Raw genomic sequence first — 16,676 nt, forward strand, 5'->3', positions numbered from 1 at the left:
AGTCGCTCTCCCGCTCAACGACCTTACCCAAAGTGTCACTTAATGTCCACCCAAACCTCGGTATGCTACTTAAACGGCAAGTCGCTCCGGAGGGAGCGATTTTAGCTCAAATCGCCTACCCCCACAAATGACTTAGGTGTTTGCAAAAAAAAAAAAAAAAAAAAAAAAAAAAAAAAAAAAAAGAAAAGGCTGTTAAGGAGAGTCGAACACAGGACCTTCCACAAAACTAACACTTATTCAATATTACCTAACCATCAGTGCAAGAAAGTTTATATGTCAAGGGGAAGTGATTAAATATAATATTGAGTAATCGTATTCAAGTCCCAAAACACATTTATTGCTGTTAGCATTAAATATGGAAATTTAATCTCCTTAATAAGACATAACTTTACACTTGGTGTTATGGTAAGGGGTGTGAAAGAAGTGTTAGTAGATTCCGTGTTCCATTCCCATCAGCTACAATTCACTTGTCTTTTTTATATTTCTTCTTTTTTTTTTTTTTTTTTTTTTTTTTGGGCTAAGTCGCCTAGCCGAGCGTTTTTTCCTTCAAGTCGCTCTCTCACGAGCGACCTTAATCCTGAACCTACCATCGCCAAAACCGAGCCTACGTGGACCCATTTTTGGTAATTAGTTTCAAAGTTACCCTATTTCGTTAAATTGTTTGTTATTAAAACCCATTTTGGAAAAAAATTCGTGTAACTCATAATGATCTTAGTTTCAAATCCTCGTGTGTGAGCAATTTAGCCTAAGATGATACCTTGTTGAGCTAGCTATTAGAGCATGTTACCATAGCAGAAAGAGTGACTCTCTTCGTATACGTGATTAATTTCTCGCCTATCACACATTTATCCGAAAGTAAACCTGGTTGTAGATTCCCGCGTTATCCAGAAAAGATACCCATATGTAGTCGATCTCAATTTCAAATCTTCATGTGTGAGCAATTTAGCCTGAGATGACACCTCGTTAAGCTAGCTAGAGCATGTTACTGTGGCAGAAAGAGTGACTCTCTTGATATACGTAATTATTAATTTTCTACCTATCACACATTTGTCTCCGAGAGTCGGGTAGCTACTTTGTAAGAACATTTTCTTTACTGCTGTCAAAAAAAAAAACATTTGTCTTATAGTTTAGTTAGTGTAAACCTGGTTGTAAATTTCCTCGTTATCCAAAAGAAAAGATACGCGTATGTGGTCGTTAAGTACTAAGTAGTGATTATCAATATGGTTAATTGGTTATCCTATGAGGTGAGGGAGTAATAACTATTTGTGATTTAAACTCGTTTGAAAAATGAACATTATCACTAATTTCACAATGTAACAATAATGGCCCTCCTAACTCGAGTTGTCGTAGATGGTAGGTCACTAGGTCTAGTAGTACCAACACCATCACGTGGGTGAGAATGGATATGTATACTAAACAACACAAATGTGATCACGCCATCACGTGGTCCTTATTAGAAGGTACAATGATGTGTAAACTTCAGTATTTTGGATTATTTACAACTTAGCATGTACTAGTTGCATGCAACACTATCGATTAGTGCCGTATCCTAGTAAAAAAAAAACACGTTAATAACATGTATATGTTCGTACCAAAAAAAAAAAAAAAATAACATGTATATATACGTATTCGGTACTCGTCTTTGTCAACACTTTCCGTATATTTTATTTTTTTCCTTACAAAATAAAAATAAGTGAAATTTATTAATAGATAAATCTCCGGAGTATTCATGATACCCCCAAGTTTTTAACTGCTATTTACTCTATTAAAGAAGTAAAATAATAATTTTATCCTATTTGTTAAATCTTTTTCAAAAAGAAAAGTGAGACGGAGGGAGTAAGAGTGTTGTTTTTTCACATACGCATTTTAGTCTTTCACATACGGTTTTTACGATTTTATCCTTGACATATTTTCTCATCTCCCTCACTCCAACCCACCTGGCCATCTGCCTACCCAGTACCCTCCCTTCGACTTGCTCTCCCTGTTCAGGCGATTCTGCTCCGGCCTACTCATTTAAGCGATGTAAAATTAAATTATACTCCTTTGTATCTTAGCTACACACTCTAAATCCATCACAATTTCAGCCATTGTGTGTGAATTGAGTTTTTTCATTCCACAAAATTATCTCACCCTCAAGTCAAATTGAAATTCAAATTGAATTGAAATCAAAATTACGAAATCAGGCCCACTGCATTTCGACGGCCAAGGAAGAATGAATTCAAGAATTCAATTGAATGAAATACATTGAGTGCCTTGGCTTTAGAGACAACTTATGTTGACTGAAGTTCGGAACAATGCTATAAGAAATATCAAGCATAAAACAATAATGAGTTTTAAGGGATTCACTAATTGAGGAAAAACCTCAATTCAAAATAAACCCTAATTGAAAAAAAAAAGTAATTTAACAAAAAATTAAAAGCTCATTAAAATGGAGTAATTACTTGTTTACAATGCAATTTATATAGTTGAAGAACTTTGGAAAATTTTGATATAGTTTTGAGAGGAAGAGAATGATAGAATTTTATTTTGTTTTGATGAAGGGTAACGTTGTATGGAAAAGTAATGAAAAAATGTATGCGTTTGATTAAAATCCGTATGTAAAAGAATAACACCAATTAATGTTAGCACACTATTTTCCACTTTGTAAGCTACCGAGTACAATAAAGTAGTAGCAATGAGTAGTTCTTATAGAAATAGAAGAAAAATTAAATTAAAATGATACTATCTTTACTTTGTTAGGATACATCCAAATCACGTAATCCAAATTAAGACGGACAATAACACTGAAATATTGTCACTGAAACATCTTAATAATGTAACGGGAATAGACAATAACTCAATGGTCACTTGTCACAATTGGAACTGCACAATTTTTCATTGAATACGGATTATCGTCATTTTAAAGAGACTTCTCACAAAGAGCATGTGGGAGGACAAATAGGAGAGGGCTGTGACTCTGTGAGTAGACATGGCAATGGGTAGGGTTTGGGTAGGGTCCGCCTAGACCCGGACCCAAGATTTTACCTTTGGGCCGTCAGACCACCTGCTGCACTCATGGGGTCTAAAATTTGAGGACCCATACCCGACCCTATGGGTAAGGGTAGAGTCCCTGTCTCCATGGTTCGAGTTTAAACACTTTAAGAATAAGATTAACAAGATGGGGTCTATAATATTAAAAAAAAATTCATTAACATTATGAGTTTATTAACTGCGTTAATGGTGGTTGTCGGTGCCGCGCCTATTAGAGAGGTGGTTGCGGTCGCGTATCGGTGTTGTGGTGGTGGTTTTCTTGTGTCAGTGGTGGAGTGGTGGTATTGTCAAAAGAGTTTGGTTGGGTTTTATCACTTTATGGGATGAGGAAGAAAAGAGACTTTAGTTGGGTTTCTACATCACAAGTATGAATTCGAGAAAAGTTGTGATTTTGATTTTTTTTTTCTTTAATAAAGGGTTTAAGGGTCGGGTATGGGTCTCATCATACTTAGACCTTAACCTTACCCGAATCTCAAATATTTTCTTAAGACCCATACCCAACCCATACCCATTGGGTCTGAAAAAATGAGACCCATACCCGACCCATTAGGATTCGACCCTCGGGGTCTGGGTAGGGTCCTCGACCTACCCACTGCCATCCCTAGCTGTGAGAGTCACAAGATGAAGACCGTCACAAGCAAGACGGATTGTTGGAACTGATATCCACTAAAGATTTTACTGTCACGTCAATGGCGCAATAAAAAAGGGTAACCAATAACGATAAATTCATACTAATGTCACTCAAGTCGTGAGAGAATAAATATGGAGTAGTATAATACACATATAATTAGCTTGTATTTGAGTGTCATTAAACAAAAGTGTAGTGGCATTATCATTATCCAAAAAAAAAAAATGATTATTGTGTTATCAGTGGTGGAGCGAGGCGTAAGGCGTTACTAGAATAGTAGGGACGCTCGTCCCCGTTGGAATTTGGAAGATAAAATTTTTGAAATTTTATTTAAAATTTTCGAAAATTGGCATTATTTGTTCTACTCGTTAAAATTTTTTGTTCCCCGAATGCAAATCCTGACTCCAACATTGGATATTATGTATCAAATTTAAATATTTCTTTTATAATAAATATTTTTCTTTCAAATTCAGACAATACTTTTTTTTTTTAAATAGTAGCTAAGCTGCAAATTATAATTATTCATGGACATACTCACATACCAGTCCTAAGCTCGCAGAAAAATTACGATTAGGTCGTGTTAGAATTTGAGAGGGAAGAGTTTAAAAACGACAGACTCATCATATAATAAGAACCTTTTAAAAACTTTTGAAAAATACTATTGTCAAGTGATGGCCGAAGAAACTAATTTTGAATTGAAGAGAAAAAAAGACGGAAAATGAATCTTATTGAGAATATTTAAAAGAATTTTGATTTTAATACGAAGCTATAAGAACATTTTTAACAGAATGAGAAAATGACGAATTCTTATCTACTCGTACCGTCGTATGTGACAAGAGCTTAGAAAATGATTGAACAAATTAAACGAAGAAGATTTCTCCAAATAAAATTCACATAGAAATTCCATATATATCCAATAAGATTGCATGATTAAAAAAAAAAAAAATGCACTATACTAGGGTATGGACGATGTAAATGTTGACAATTGGACCATTATAGGAGCAGTGGTGGAGCGGGGGCGGTAACAGAGGCGCTCGCCCTCGCTGCATTTGAAATTTTAGAAATTTTTAGTTTAAATTTTCGAAATTTGCTGAAGCTATTTTATAATATTACCCCTTCGTTTTCGGTGACTTTCAATTCTGGCTCTGCCACTATATAGGAGGGAAAAAAAATTAAAATAAAAAATAAAAAATTGAGATGTGATAAGAGCCATATGTTATAAAGCTTAAAGGATCTCCATTCATCTTAAAATGGTGGAGGACACCTTTCCACTCAATCACTCATCTATTTGACGTTTCCTTACATTAACAATAGTTAAGATCATATACAGTACATTGTAGTTTATGTGACTTATCTTGGACTGATGTACAAGTGTTGGATATGACTGGTGAGGAGACCTGTTAAATGAGTCGGACGGATTAGATTTCGGATCAGGTCAAATTACGGGTCAAGCAAAACAAATACAGGAAGTGAAGGAGCTTAATTATGTCGGAAGAGGACCTGACCCCCGCTAATTGTTCATATTTTAGTGTAAAATTGTTTTCCCGCTCCCCTTGACTCAATGGTTGTCATACACGAAGTTAGTAGTTTAAACTTTGAGCCCCTCTCCCATTTACTTTAAGATCCGTGTCACTGAATACAGGTAATTTGTATAACTTCTAACCTAAACTCTTTTATGTACACTCTGCTTCAGTTCTTGTTTATTTCAGTATTTTACGAATGATTAATTACTTGAATGAGATAACGCCGTCTTAAATAATTATTTGTGTATCAACAAAATTCAGGTAAACTTTTCTGATACAAATACTATATTGTGCGTGCCACATGCCCACATTCTTGGACTTCTTGTCCAATAATACAGCATATCATTAATCATTATAAAGATTAGTTTTAATAAATCATAATAATTGAAGCAGATAGTGTTACAGTAACAGTATATTACCTAGAACGCAAAATCTCATTTCAGACGGCCTATTTCGTCTAATGCCTTCAGATGGAATAGGCCGTCTGAAGTGTACAGTCACATAACAACAATATGATTCAGGGTTCGACTAACATAAACAGTCATATTTAAAGCCAGTAGAAGTGGAAAATAAAGGGTCAGGCATTCAAGCACTCTAGCATAATGCCAAGGCACTTGTATCATAATCCTATCATATGAAGTACTTCATACAACAACGTCTACATCAGTGAAATTGCCTACCTAGATAACTTTCTTTTTTCTCCGGCTATTTTCCAATTCACAAATTCTTGCTTGTGACTGTTACAAACTTGGGACAACTCACACCCAAATTAAAATAAGTGTCTTAAAATAACGTTAAAAAGAAATAAAAGGGGCTATGAGATGTCACATGCTTGTGACAGAACTGACCGTCATAAGCATGGCTTGTTTAGAATTAGCTCCCTTGGAGTTCTAAAGTACTTCATAGAATCACACACACAAGATGAAAGTCATGAAACCATGCAATTGATTATTTCTATGTAGCAATATCCGCGGTGGCAGCGCAAGGAATCAAAGTATATGCTAATGTTACAGGAGATATTTGCTGCTGAAAGAATTTGGCAGAAAGGTCATAGAAAGTTAGAAACTCTAGTTTAACCATAAAAACAGTAGTGCTTCTATATCAGATACTCAGATAGCATGCTTTTCAGATAATAATCAATAAGTTATCATAGACAACTCATTTGATTTTTAAGTCGGCTACAGAAAAACAAATAACTAAGCCTCGAGTTTCAGAAGCAGAGAAACTCCAGTTCGTGAGGCCAAATGAGGTTCCGTTCTAAAACTAATTGTCAGCATGTGGACAAACCGATAAACCTATGGAAAAGGCGCTTTATAACTATACGCTTTCACCACATTCATCAAACGCTATCAGCAAAGGGTAGATGAATTTAAATTTGACAGTCAATAGGGAAAAACCGAGGTACATCAAACTCTACTGATAATGCTTGATGTGTGTCCTCTGCCAAAACTTTCTTGTATTTCTTATGATATACTAAAAGAAGATTTAAAGTTCAGGATAACTTAAAACAAAACCAGATAATGCTCCAACATAAACAAACCACTGTGTTAAGTGTGTTTTTCGTCCACGTCCTTGATCAATAGTGAGTACCTAAGAAACAGAACTTCTTTGCTCTTATAATTTTATATTCTGCAACTTTTTATCAAATCTTAACCTATTTATAAACACCCACCAAATGAAGTAGAATCATATTAATTTCAAAACACATTTCTGTGAAGTCATCATCTCGCGGTAATAGCATGGCTGATAAAGTACATCTTGCTGTTGGAATAATGGGTACATGTCTAACATATCCTATCCCTATAGATGCATGGTATTAAATCAACGTCGTGTCTAACATATCCTATCTCCCACTGCACGCGTTTTTTGTGGCTATATAAGCCACATTCAACAACATTAGACCGCAACCACCAATACCACGACTGTAACAGAAGCCGAGATTCAATACTATGCCTATGACTAAAGACTAAAATACTAAATCAAGTAACTTTCTTCTTTTGCAGGGAATGCAGCTTCTTTGTTACTTTACGGCGCACCTGTGTATGTTCTAAACCCACCTTTGTATCTTTAAGTTTTATTTTCTCTCTTTAATATAACTTTTAAATTTAATTTGTTCCCAGATTGACATTTGCAACCATCATAAGGAAAAAGAGCACTCAAGAGTATTCATGTGTTCCCTACATTGTTGCTCTACTGAACTGCCTCATCTATACCTGGTATGGCTTACCTATCGTAAGCTCTGGATGGGAAAATTTCCCGTTAATAACCATTAACGGCTTAGGTATCCTCCTGGAGTCCTCTTTCATCATTATCTACCTTTGGTTCGCTTCAACGAGGGGAAAGGTAAGTATATGGGGTATCTTGCTCTTTGAAACACTGTAAATTTTTTTTTTTTTTTGGATGACGAGGGAGTTGAATCCCCCGGACCCATGCATTCCCACACCACCACATGGACCATGTAAGCCACCCCCTTCGGGAGCTGCAGTGGCCAAGTGATCATCGCCCCAGCTGGTAGGTTCAAAGTCGAACCTGGGACCTCTCAACTCCTGCATTTCTGCAAGCCCCCTAACCCCACCACAACCATGAGCCACTAGGGCGTGGTGTGATATTGTTGTTGAAAAGCTTATGACTGATGCTACATGCATGTCGGAAAATGAAAAGAGTGATTTAGAAGTTCTCATAATTACACAAACATCACGGAACATTTACAAAACTTAACTGTGCAGGTGAAGGTTGCTGCAATAACAATACCTATTATAGCAGTTTTTGGTATCACTGCGTTGATTTCCACCTTTTTGCTCCATAATCATCACCAACGGAAAGTGTGTGTTGGTAGCATAGGACTGGTAGCTTCAGTCGCGATGTATAGTTCCCCGCTTGTCGCTGTGGTAAGACTTTCATATCTTTTCTATTGAAGAGCACATTCCAAATCAACTTCCAAGTTAAAATGTTACTGTAAATATTTAACGAGATGATTAACATTTTTTTACGGAATCTTACCACAGAAACAGGTGATAGAGACGAAAAGCGTGAAATACATGCCGTTTTATCTATCATTCTTCTCATTCCTTGCAAGTTCCATCTGGATGGTTTACGGAATACTAAGCCATGATCTCTTCCTCATGGTTCGTTATTACGCAACATATGTATTCCAACAACAGTTAACAAATCTTATAAATATCATTACACTTTTTAACAACGGCCTTAATTTCGTTTGACAGTCACCTAGTTTGGTTGGATGTCCCCTGGCTATGATCCAATTGGTACTCTACTGCAAGTACAGAGATAGAGAAGTCCCGGAAGAAACGGGGAAATGGGATGTGGAGAAGAATGAAGGCGGGACTAAACAGGTGGAGCTGGTGACTGATGTCCATGTAAACACTTGAACTTAAGCTATAAAGTTCGGGTTCAGTTTCGTCTCAGGGTGTACTAAGAAAACTTTCCCAAATGTTCCGGGTAACGAAAAGTGATTCATAGTTGGCATGCCTATCAATGGTGAAAGTTCTGGTTTCCCTCACTTTCTTTAACCAGCTAAATTGCCTTATATCTCTATCATACAGACTACAGTCAGCCTAGATTTTCAGGGTTTCGGAGATAACAGCTCGATTAGGCATTTCATCAAACAGTTTATGTGCATGTCTATTTGCCCCTCGCAATCTCCTCGTCTCAATCATTTGTTTACTTTCTAATGATTGAGACAAAGGGACATATTATTTAGGAGGAGTATTTTAATCAAAGATAAATAAATAATCTTATTGAGAGGAATTAGAGTATTTTATTTGGATAATGGGGTTATTTAGCAAACTAATTAGGAATTTAGTGTTCATTTCAAATTATTTAGGGCCAACGGTCTAGGTCATCAGTTTTAATTTTTTTCCAGATTTTATATATAAAGCCGTCACTTAAGTTGGTCATTTTAAGTTTTTTTTTTTTATTCAATTAGTGTTGTGTTTTGTCGAGTCGTTTTCAGGTTGGGTGGTTTCGGATCGGGTCATTTCGGGCTAGGTCTGTTCCGGGTCAACAAAATTCGGGTCATTTCGGGTCGAGTGAGGTCAATTCGGGTTTCGGGTCACATTTGAGAGTTGTAGTTAGGGTCTCGGGTCACCCTTTTTGGGTCGAGTTTGTTTTGCCTAGTCTAGTTATAATCCCTATAGACTAAGTTATTCCCGCTCATCTTTCCCCCCATACGGAATATCCCTTCTAGAATATTCTTCTAATATATCAGTAGTCAAAAATATTTTAGTCAACCCATATATGAAATATTTCTACTACAATATTCTACACCATCAATAATAATATTGCCGTCAATCACTATGCCCCCATATATGGATATTTCTTATGGTTACGTTTTATATATAAAAGTACATTTACATTAAATTAAATTCATATTCAATTTATTAAAATAATATTAATACACTAAATCTCTAGAATTACCTTTATAAAATTACCGTGCTATAGCACGGGTTGCTATACTAGTAACTTACCAAGTCAAGTCTTGCTTAAGACCGTTTTAATTTAAGATCTCTCACAACTTCCTGGAAATTAAGACTGTTTTAAACATGAAAATTGTGTTAACTTATTGTGAAGTTACTTTCAAATGGTGTCTCCCAATAACTTAGACGATGGTCTCTAAAAGTAATGTAGCTTGTAATCGTCAAATGATCACAAATGATATTTTCCTAATGCTACGCTTTTTTGGATCGAGTAATCGACTTTGAACGGTGGTTGTAGTACCAAAATTAACTTAAACGGCCAAACTTACCGAACTTACCTAACTTACCATGTGTCATAATTATTGATAATCTTCGATTCTCATTCTTCATGCTTATAAATACCGCTAAACAAATTTCATCCGAAAATGAAACACCAAACAAAAACAAAAATGGAAGACCAAACAAAATCGAAAATAAACCAAACCGACTATCAAAGTGACGAAATATTTGTCGATTATTCTCCAACGCTTCGGGTTTACAAAGACGGTCGAGTAGACCGGTTGAATGCCACAAAAACAGTGCCAGCCTCACTCGATAGTAGAACTGGAGTCAAATCCAAAGACATAATAATCTTCCCTGAAACCAGGGTGTCTGTTCGGGTATTCAACCCGATACAAATATTCCAAAGTTCAACCGGTAGAAAAATGCCACTCATAATGTATTGTCATGGAAGCGGTTTTTGCTCCGGTAGTACATTTTCTCCGGTCTACCATAATTTTCTAAACCGGTTGGCTCTCGAAACACGGGCCATTATTGTATCGGTTGAGTATCGTAAAGCGACTGAATACCCGCTTCCGGTCGCTTATGATGATTGTTGGGATGCTCTCTTGTGGATTTTTTCCCATGATCCTAACTCTTACTCTGGTAATAAAATTATATATACTTCGATCTATTTCAGTCAATTTTACGCTAAATTTAAAAAACGTAAACAATTTTATCTATATAAAAGTAAGAACATTTCAAGCATCGTCATGTGTCCGTGTCAATTTAAAAAGGAAATAGGAGATGGCCAATTATTTGATGATAAGTGGGCAAAATCGAATGTGAATGATCAAATTATTCATAAAAAACATTTCCAAAAATAAAAAAGTAAACAATTGACTGAAACATCCAACAATAGAAATGGTAAACCATTGATCGAAACGGATGGAGCGATAGTACAAAATTTTACATTGACGCTATACAAGTCGGAAAAAATATATCATCCTATATATGTCCGACTCGGATAATGAATATGAACGTTGTGCAGTTTTTACGAGATTATTAGAGTAAAGACAATAGTAAGTACATCGGATTTTTGTAATTTATTCCGTCTTTATTTTACACGTGCACGAGTCACAATTTTTATTTTATCATGTTTCACTAACTAACAATTATACTACAAGTAAAACGGGTCAAAAAATTGTTACGGAGTATTATCTAAAATTTTAAAAAATTGATTTATATATAAGTCGAGTTTTTTTATAAAGTCGCTCTTAGCTACAAGAGAATAATACATCGTACAATGACAACTACACACCCAATTGCAACGATGATGACGACGACGACGACGACAACAACAACAACAACAACTACAAGAGAATGAAATTATATACTTAACTATTACATTTGGAGTATTAAAATTGTTTAAAAAAAGTAGAAATATTTTAGTGCTTTATTTTAAAAATTTATTTATAAATACTTTCAACTTAAAAAAAGACGATTAATTACTATAAAAGTTTATAACTTTTATAATTACTATATAACTTTTATAATAATAACAAAACTCAAATAATCTTCCTTTGCAATTTGCACGGGTTTAAAACTAGTTAATTAATGAAAAACCAAACCGACTATGTTTATGTTTTGTTCGTAAATGTTTACGTTTATATTTTGTACGTAAATATTACTGAATAACGAATAATTTAAATCAAAAATAATCCAAATCAAATTTTTATTACAATAATAAATTACAATAAATTACAATAATTTAGTCCAAATTTTTATTACAAATTGATGGGATATTCTCGCACCACGACCAAGTCAACATATTGAGCAAGGTCAAAGATATCCACAAAAAGTCAACGACTTAGACGACCTAGCCGATGCGGCCCATCTACTGCTACTGGGTCCCGGCATGACAACCTGCCGCCAAATGAACACATACCCGCGTACTCATATCCAAGACCCCTCGGCGGTGAGTCACCAGGGCCCGCCGGCCAGCCATAGGTCCCTCGGCCGAGGGGTAGATCAGTCTTTCCACCTGCTAGCCACTTGGCCACTTGGCCACTACGTGACAAAAGGTGAAGTCTATAAATACTCCTCAACCTTCATTGAGGAAAGGATCCCCAATCCAGAAATACACAACTTAACCTAAATACACTATTCATCTGGTATAATCTTCCCTATCTCTCTACAATATATTCCTAGCCAATTGGCATACAACTTATACATCTAAGTTTACGACTTGGGCGTCGAGTGGGCACGCTTGGCTCAAAGCCAAGCCCTCGCCTTCGTTCATTGTTGCAGGAGAGGCCGAGTGGAACGATTAAGGCCAAGGGAAAATCCAACTCAAGACATTATTCAACAAGCCACGGGTGGTAACTATACTTGCTCTGGAATTACACCCGGAACAATTGGCGCCGTCTGTGGGGAAAGCGCATACTAAAAGCTAATAAAATCCCTTAAAAACACAAAACAAAAACCCACCCAAAAAGCTGAGAAGATGTCGAAACAAAGAAGAGGTGTTCGAATCGACGAGCCCCTCCACCCGGATGATACCTTCAACAATTCTGAGTCATGCACCCTCCACCTACGGAGTAATCCAACCGGAGTTCGGGATGCCAATAACACCAGATGCGCCGCCGCCAAACCAAGTCACCCTCATGGGACATGTGGTTGACGTGGCATTCAAGCAACTTCGACCTCATTGGTAGTACGTCGGCTCACACCGTCACACCGACAAGAGCGGCGAACCCGCACAAGAGACCAGGGGCCCTGAATGTGACTCCAAGAGACTTGAATGGAGCACTAGAAGAAGTTGGCCCGTCAAAACGCCGAGGAGCCGAGAATGCAAGTGATGGACATAAGTCCTGACCGCACTCGCGGGAGGACAACGTCACCGCAGCAGCCACGAGGCCTGCCCCGGAGGAATGAAAGAAGTCCGACTCACCAGAGCCGGAGAAGAAGAAGCCCGTCTCGCCAGAGTCAGGGAAGAAGCCCTTCTCGCCACGGGGAGAAGAGCCGAACTAGGGACGTGAGGAGCCGATCGCCGCGTGCCGTTCGACACGTGGTCAGACAGCCCCTCAGCGACTACGTCCTAGAAATCCCGGTGCCAACTAAGCTAAAGTTGCCACCCATATCGTACTCAGGAGAAGGCGACCCATCCGACCACGCGGAGGCTTTCGAGTCCCACATGTCGGTATGGGAACAACCTCGATGAGGTCTGTGCCGTGTCTTCCCAACGACCTTGCGGGATGGCACAAAGCGGTACAAAGGACTCCCGACGGATCGATATACGGGTTTGGCGACCGAGAGAAAGATTTTTGGCCCGATTCCCGCATAAGAGGAGGGCCGTCGAAACATCGACCTCCCGACTATCAAGCGGGAGGGCGGCGAGACTCTCCGAAGCTATGTGAAGAGGTTCGACGCCAAGGTTCAGCAAGTTCGGGATCCGAACAATGAGCTCAAGCCGCCTTCAATGATGAAAGGTCTCCCAAGAGGGGACTTAAAAAATGAGCTCATCAAGTGCGGCGGCCAAAGATTAGACTCGCCAGAAGATGGCCGACCAAGCCATTAAGGTGGAGGACTACCACAAGACCTGGGTAGGCCCAGGCGAGGCCGAGCACTCGAAAAGAAGAGCGCGGGAGGACAACCCGGATGAAAGACGTCGTGACAACAATGGGTCACGGTCCGATGAACGACGCCGTGAGAATAATAGGTCACGGTCGATAAATCGCCAGAAACGGGACTCGGCGGGCGCCGAGTGGAGTTCGGGAACGTACCACCGTAGGCGGTATGATAATAAGACCCCTCTCGTTGTGTCACCACCAAGTCTTCGCCGCCGAGCAAAACGAGGGCCGGCTGGAGAGACCCCCAAGCCGAAGAGTGACGGTGACACGAGCCAAGATCTTGTGAGTACCACGGCCACACCGCCATTTAACCAACGATCGCCGACATCCAAGAATGCCATTGAAGAGCGATCCTAAGGGGAGCCTCGGCAAGTACGTCGCCAAAGGCCAAAAGACCGATGCCAGCTTCGACAGAAATCCGTCTTCGAACGGATAGGAGTGATCCACGTTGTCATCGGGGGTAATGAGAACGGAGGGTCCGCTCATGGGTACAAGCGGCACTTGAACGAACTATACCAGGCCATCAACTTTGTGCCCAAAGACAATGACCCCCGCCCAACATCCCCGATATGACTATTGGAAGGAAGGACTACGAGGGAGTCGTCTCTCCTCATAGCGACCCGCTTGTAGTCAATTTGGACATATCCAACCACCTGGTCAAGAGATGCATGATTGACACGGGTGCCTACACGAACATCATGTTCGGGAGTGCTTCCTCACCTCGGCCTCAAGGTCAAAGACTTAAGCCCCCGCACCCACCCACCGTACGGCTTCTCTCGGGGCCTACTTAGTACCGCTCGGTCAATCAGCCGCCGATGATGTTCGGCCGAGGGAATGCGGCCAAAAATCTCCTAGCTGAGTTCGTGGTCATTGACGGCTCATCCGCCTACAACGCCCTCATAGGCCGAGTCACCCTGAGCGAGGCTGACGCAGTGATGTCCATCCGGGCCCTGACACTGATGTATGTCTCGGACCGGGGGGAAGCGCATAAGCTCGTCTCCAAAGACGAGAATGACGAGGTGGTCAACGTCCAGATAGCTGCCAGAGGATGCAACATGCAATCCCTCAAAGTGGCAAAGAAATCAGAGAAGGGGAAAAGCCCATCCTTACAACAGGAGGGCGACCTCATGGATGCAACTAGCGGCTGACTGGGAAGGTGAGCCCTTGATGAGCCATTAAAACGCTGGGAATCTCGGATGTAATTTTTGTAACGGCTCACACGGTCATACCGACAAGAGCGGCATGCACCCTAAGGAAGCCGAAACAGCTGTGGGCACCCCGACGCATGTTTTCATCTGAATAAAAATCGCCCAAGTCTTTCGTCGAAGAATTCGCTTTCCCCGCGGTCGCTAGAGAACAAACAGACGCCGACTCACACTGTCATATCGACAAGAGCGGCAGTCTCCATCAAGAAGCAGACGCCGACTCACACTGTCAAATCGACAAGAGCGGCAGTCTCCATCAAGAAGCAGACGCCGACTCACACTGTCATATCGACAAGAGCGGCAGTCTCCATCAAGAAACAGGCACCGTCGCAGTCACTCCAAGTAGTAGACGCCACGGGAGTCTCCATCAAGAAGCAGGCACCGTCGCAGTCACTCCAAGTAGTAGACGCCACGGGAGTCTCCGTCAAGAAACAGACGCCGTCGCAGTCACTCCAAGTAGTAGACGCCACGGCCGTCACCCAAAGAGGTATGACGCCGTCGCAGTCACTCCAAGTAGTAGACGCCACGGGAGTCTCCGTCAAGAAACAGACGCCGTCGCAGTCACTCCAAGTAGTAGACGCCACGGCCGTCACCCAAAGAGGTGTGACGCCGTCGCAGTCACTCCAAGTAGTAGACGCCACGGGAGTCTCCATCAAGAAGCAGGCACCGTCGCAGTCACTCCAAGTAGTAGACGCCACGGCAGTCACCCAAAGAGGTGTGACGCCGTCGCAGTCACTCCAAGTAGTAGACGCCACGGCAGTCTCCATCAAGAAGCAGACGTCGGCTCACACTGTCATACCGACAAGAGCGGCAGTCCCCATCAAAAAGCAGACGCCACGGCTCACACGGTCATACCGACAAGAGCGGCATGCACCCTAAGGAAGCAGACACTGCGACGGTTATAACCAGCGCGGTTGATACTCGCTGAAACGATCAAAATGCCTTGGAAGCGTTAACACAATTGAGACACGCACTCTAGACTGCCTCGGCCAAGCCGAGGCGGGAACAAAAGAGATACTCGATTAATAACGGAAGGAGACAACCCAGACAAAGACGGAGATGCTAAAAGGACAGTCGAAGCTCAAATACTAGCGCAAGGAAAAGAAGTGAAGTAAAAACGAACTCTTATTAAATATATTCAATGAATTACAAGAAATTACAAGCATAAGCCAAAAGACAAAAGGTTACAGATATTATCTCCCTATGTCCGTTGTTGCTCGCCATCAGCAGCGGCAGCGGCACTTTCTTCGATGGGTAACCCAGCAGCTCCCTTAGCAGCCTCAGCTTCAGCAGCCTCAGCTTTAGCCTCGGCAGCCTCAGCCGCCTTTGCCCGCTTGGCTTCCTCCTGGGCCTCTTTAGCCTTTTCACCCGAGCGCCTTCTCGGCCGCCTCCTTCTCCGCCTTCGCCCTCACCGCCTCTTTAGCCTTCTCCGCCACGGCCTTCTCCTTGGCTTCGAGCTTGTCATCAAGCGCTTGTCATATCTCGTCCCACGGAAAGGAACCATCAAGAGGGAAGAGCTCCTCAATCACTTCCCTAGCAGCTCCTTCGGCTAAATCCCGAATTCAAAGACACATGTTAGGGAGCATGACGGTTTGGAGCATCTCAATGTCCTTCTCCTTTTGCCTAATGACGGCATCTCCGATCCGAACCACCTCCGCCCGGGCCTTAAACAGTCCCTGGATTCATTCCTCTCGCCGGAGGTAGAGGTCGCGTGCCTCCGAACAAGTGTACACTTCCCCAAAGCAGCCTTAGCGCCTTCGGGCCGCCGCATCCTCGCCTTGGCTCTCTCGTGAAGGACCTCATTTTCAACGTCCCCGCCTAAGTTTTCTTTCGACAAGAGCGCCCTCTCAAGATCCCCCTAAGCCTCTCGCTCATTGAGAAGATCCCGCTTTGCCTTCGCGGCCACCTTCTTAGTGGCATTAAGCTCAAAAGCGGATTGAGCCAAGGCCTTCTCCCCGCTTCTACGA

At 40.9% G+C, this 16,676-nt stretch overlaps 1 protein-coding gene across 1 annotated transcript; it reads left to right on the forward strand.

Moving 5' to 3' along the window:
- The first annotated feature begins 6,860 nt into the window (after positions 1-6,860).
- LOC141609423 (bidirectional sugar transporter SWEET3) lies at positions 6,861-8,698 on the forward strand. Its single transcript, XM_074428472.1, has 6 exons — positions 6,861-6,957; positions 7,185-7,221; positions 7,302-7,524; positions 7,908-8,069; positions 8,187-8,306; positions 8,403-8,698. The coding sequence occupies exons 1-6, from the start codon at positions 6,921-6,923 to the stop codon at positions 8,565-8,567; spliced, it is 744 nt and encodes a 247-aa protein (XP_074284573.1). The 5' UTR covers positions 6,861-6,920; the 3' UTR covers positions 8,568-8,698.
- Positions 8,699-16,676: the final 7,978 nt, after the last annotated feature.

Source organism: Silene latifolia, chromosome 10, assembly GCF_048544455.1.
Source record: "Silene latifolia isolate original U9 population chromosome 10, ASM4854445v1, whole genome shotgun sequence".
NCBI classification, from domain to species: Eukaryota; Viridiplantae; Streptophyta; class Magnoliopsida; order Caryophyllales; family Caryophyllaceae; genus Silene; species Silene latifolia.